Genomic DNA, 2,505 nt, shown 5'->3' with positions numbered 1-2,505 from the left:
CCTCCGCCTCCTGGGTTCAGGCAATTCTCCTGCCTCAGCCTCCTGAGTAGCTGGGATTACAGGCACGCGCCACCATGCCCAGCTAATTTTTTGTATTTTTAGTAGAGACGGGGTTTCACCTTGTTGACCAGGATGGTCTCGATCTCTTGACCTCGAGATCCACCCGCCTCGGCCTCCCAAAGTGCTGGGATTATAGGCTTGAGCCACCGCGCCCGGCCTAAAAAAAAGTTTTTTAAGATAAGGTCTCAGTCACCCAGGCTGGAGTGCAGTGGTGCAGTCACAGCCCACTGCAACCTCAACTTCCGAAGCCCAAGTGATTCTCCCACCTCAGCTTTCCAAGTAGCTGAGACCACAGGTGTATGCCACCACTCCCAGCTAAATTTTTTTTTTAGAGCTAGGTCTTACTATGTTGCCCAGGCCAGTCTCAAACTCCTAAACTCAAGCAATCCACCTGCCTCAGCCTTCTCAACTGCTGGGATTCCAGGCATGAGCCACTGTGCCCAGCCTAATTTTTTTTTAAACACACCAGTAATATGCATAACTCATTTGGCAGGATTCCATTTTCATTTTTATCATTCAGTGCCCAGCTAAAATGAGCCCCAAGAAGAAATCCTCCTTCCCTCTCTTGGGACATTTATCATCTGTCAATGGGAACAGGTCACTCCCACACCAATGCAGTCGGCAGCCGGGGCTGATTCCTCTCTAAAATTCTGTCACCCAGGCTGGACTAGAGTACAGTGCTCACTGCAACCTCTGCCTCCCAGGTTTAAGTGATTCTCCTGCCTCAGCCTCCTGAGTAGCTGGGATTACAGGCACGCACCACCATGCCTGGCTACTTTTTTTTGTATTTTTAGTAGAGACGGGGTTTCTCCATGTTGACCAGGATGGTCTCGATCTCTTGATCTTGTGATACACCCACCTCTGCCTCCCAAAGTGCTGGGATTACAAGCGTGAGCCACTGCACCCAGCCAGACACTTTAATGAGTAACTGAACACAGCACCACAGCACGGAAGGAACTGTTCTGTCTTACATAGTTTCCACACCCCCAAAGGCTACCTGACCCACAGTGTCCCCTGGGCATGGACTTGAGTGGCCAAGCCCTGGATTACCGCGATGCTGGCTGGGGATCCAGGGCTGATACTATTCACTTTGGCGAAGGCCTGAGGAGGGCCCTGGCTCTCACTCTGGCCCAGTTTGCGGTTCATGGCCTCTTTGTGGGCCTCAGCCATGTCCCGGGCCTGCTTCTCCTTGTCGCGAGCATGCAGCTGGTGTAGAGCCTCTTCTACCTGCTTCATCACCGCCTTGTGATCATTCTGCAGGCCTGGGATAAGAACGACACATCAGGGGCCAAGGAAGACAGAGGAGGACACAAGACTCCTACATCCACTCACTGAAGAGTTAACAAGTGCTTATTACACACCAGGTGTAGGGCTAGAGGCGAGGATGAATCCCTGACAAAGAAAGAGGACCTTCCCTCATGGAGCATTCAGTCCTGCAAAGAGCAGCTCCAGAATAAGTAACTACAATAACATCTGATGACTGCAGGGATGCCTGGCCAGCAGGAGAGTCTGACTTCGCTAGTCTAGGAGATGAGGGAGGGCTTCCTGAAGGCAGTGCTGTCTCAGTGAACCCTGAGAGGTAAGCAGAAGGAAGGTAACATCTGGCTGAATCCATAGCCGTGAGTTCAAAGGCAAATGTGGGTCCAGCTTTGTGGTCATGTGAATGCATGACTCGGGCTGGGTGTAATCAAGATTTCACTTTTCGGCCAGGCACAGTGGCTCATGCCTGTAATCCCAGCACTTTGGGAGGCTGAGGCAGGTGGATCATAAGGTCAAGAGATCGAGACCATCCTGGCCAACATGGTGAAACCCCGTTTCTACTAAAAATACAAAAATTAGCTGGGCATGGTGGCGTGCACCTGAAGTCCCAGCTACTCAAGAAGCTGAGGCAGGACAATCGCTTGAACCCAGGAGGTGGAGGCTGCAGTGAGCCAGGATGGCACCACTGCACTCCAGCCTGGCAACAGAGTGACTCCGTCTCAAAAAAAAAAAAAAAAGATTTCACTTTTCTGTGAAATCCTCTAGAAGAAAAAAATGCTGCATACGCCTAGAAATACTGGAGACATTCAGTCCAGGAGAGGCCACAGGGCGGCAGCCAAAGGGCACCCCTGCCACAGGGCTCTCACCAACTACTGGGGTTTGGGAGGCAGAGCCCATGCCACAAAATCTTTGATTTTTACAGAAAAGCTGAAAATTGGGATTTGTAAAGTGAAATTCTCTGATTTTTCTGTACTGACTGCTAATTCAAAATGTTGTGAAGCACCATGGCGATCTGCAGGCCAGGCCAGCACAGTAGCTGGTATTTTGACACCTTGTGCCTAACAGGGGGCTTGCTGGGCTACTTGCACCTGCCTCCTCTGCCACTGTCACATCGGAGCAAAGGTGAGGCCCTCAGGCATTAAGGGATTCAAGTTCTTTTTTTCTTTCTTTTTTTTTTTTTTTTTT

The 2,505-nt window shown here is 50.6% G+C and overlaps 1 protein-coding gene across 1 annotated transcript in view; it reads right to left on the bottom strand.

The window, feature by feature from the left end:
* PSMD9 (proteasome 26S subunit, non-ATPase 9) overlaps positions 1–2,505 on the bottom strand; it is a 30,062-nt gene that overhangs the window by 16,981 nt on the left and 10,576 nt on the right. Inside the window, exon 3 of the mRNA XM_017544290.2 lies at positions 1,111–1,322. Coding sequence (XP_017399779.1) covers positions 1,111–1,322 — 212 coding nt within the window. The remainder of the gene's footprint in view (positions 1–1,110; positions 1,323–2,505) is intronic.

The sequence above is a fragment of the Cebus imitator genome, unplaced genomic scaffold, assembly GCF_001604975.1.
Source record: "Cebus imitator isolate Cc_AM_T3 unplaced genomic scaffold, Cebus_imitator-1.0 Scaffold169, whole genome shotgun sequence".
Classification (NCBI taxonomy): domain Eukaryota; kingdom Metazoa; phylum Chordata; class Mammalia; order Primates; family Cebidae; genus Cebus; species Cebus imitator.
Note: the sequence above shows the minus strand (reverse complement) of the source record. Positions and strands in the feature narration are given on the sequence as shown.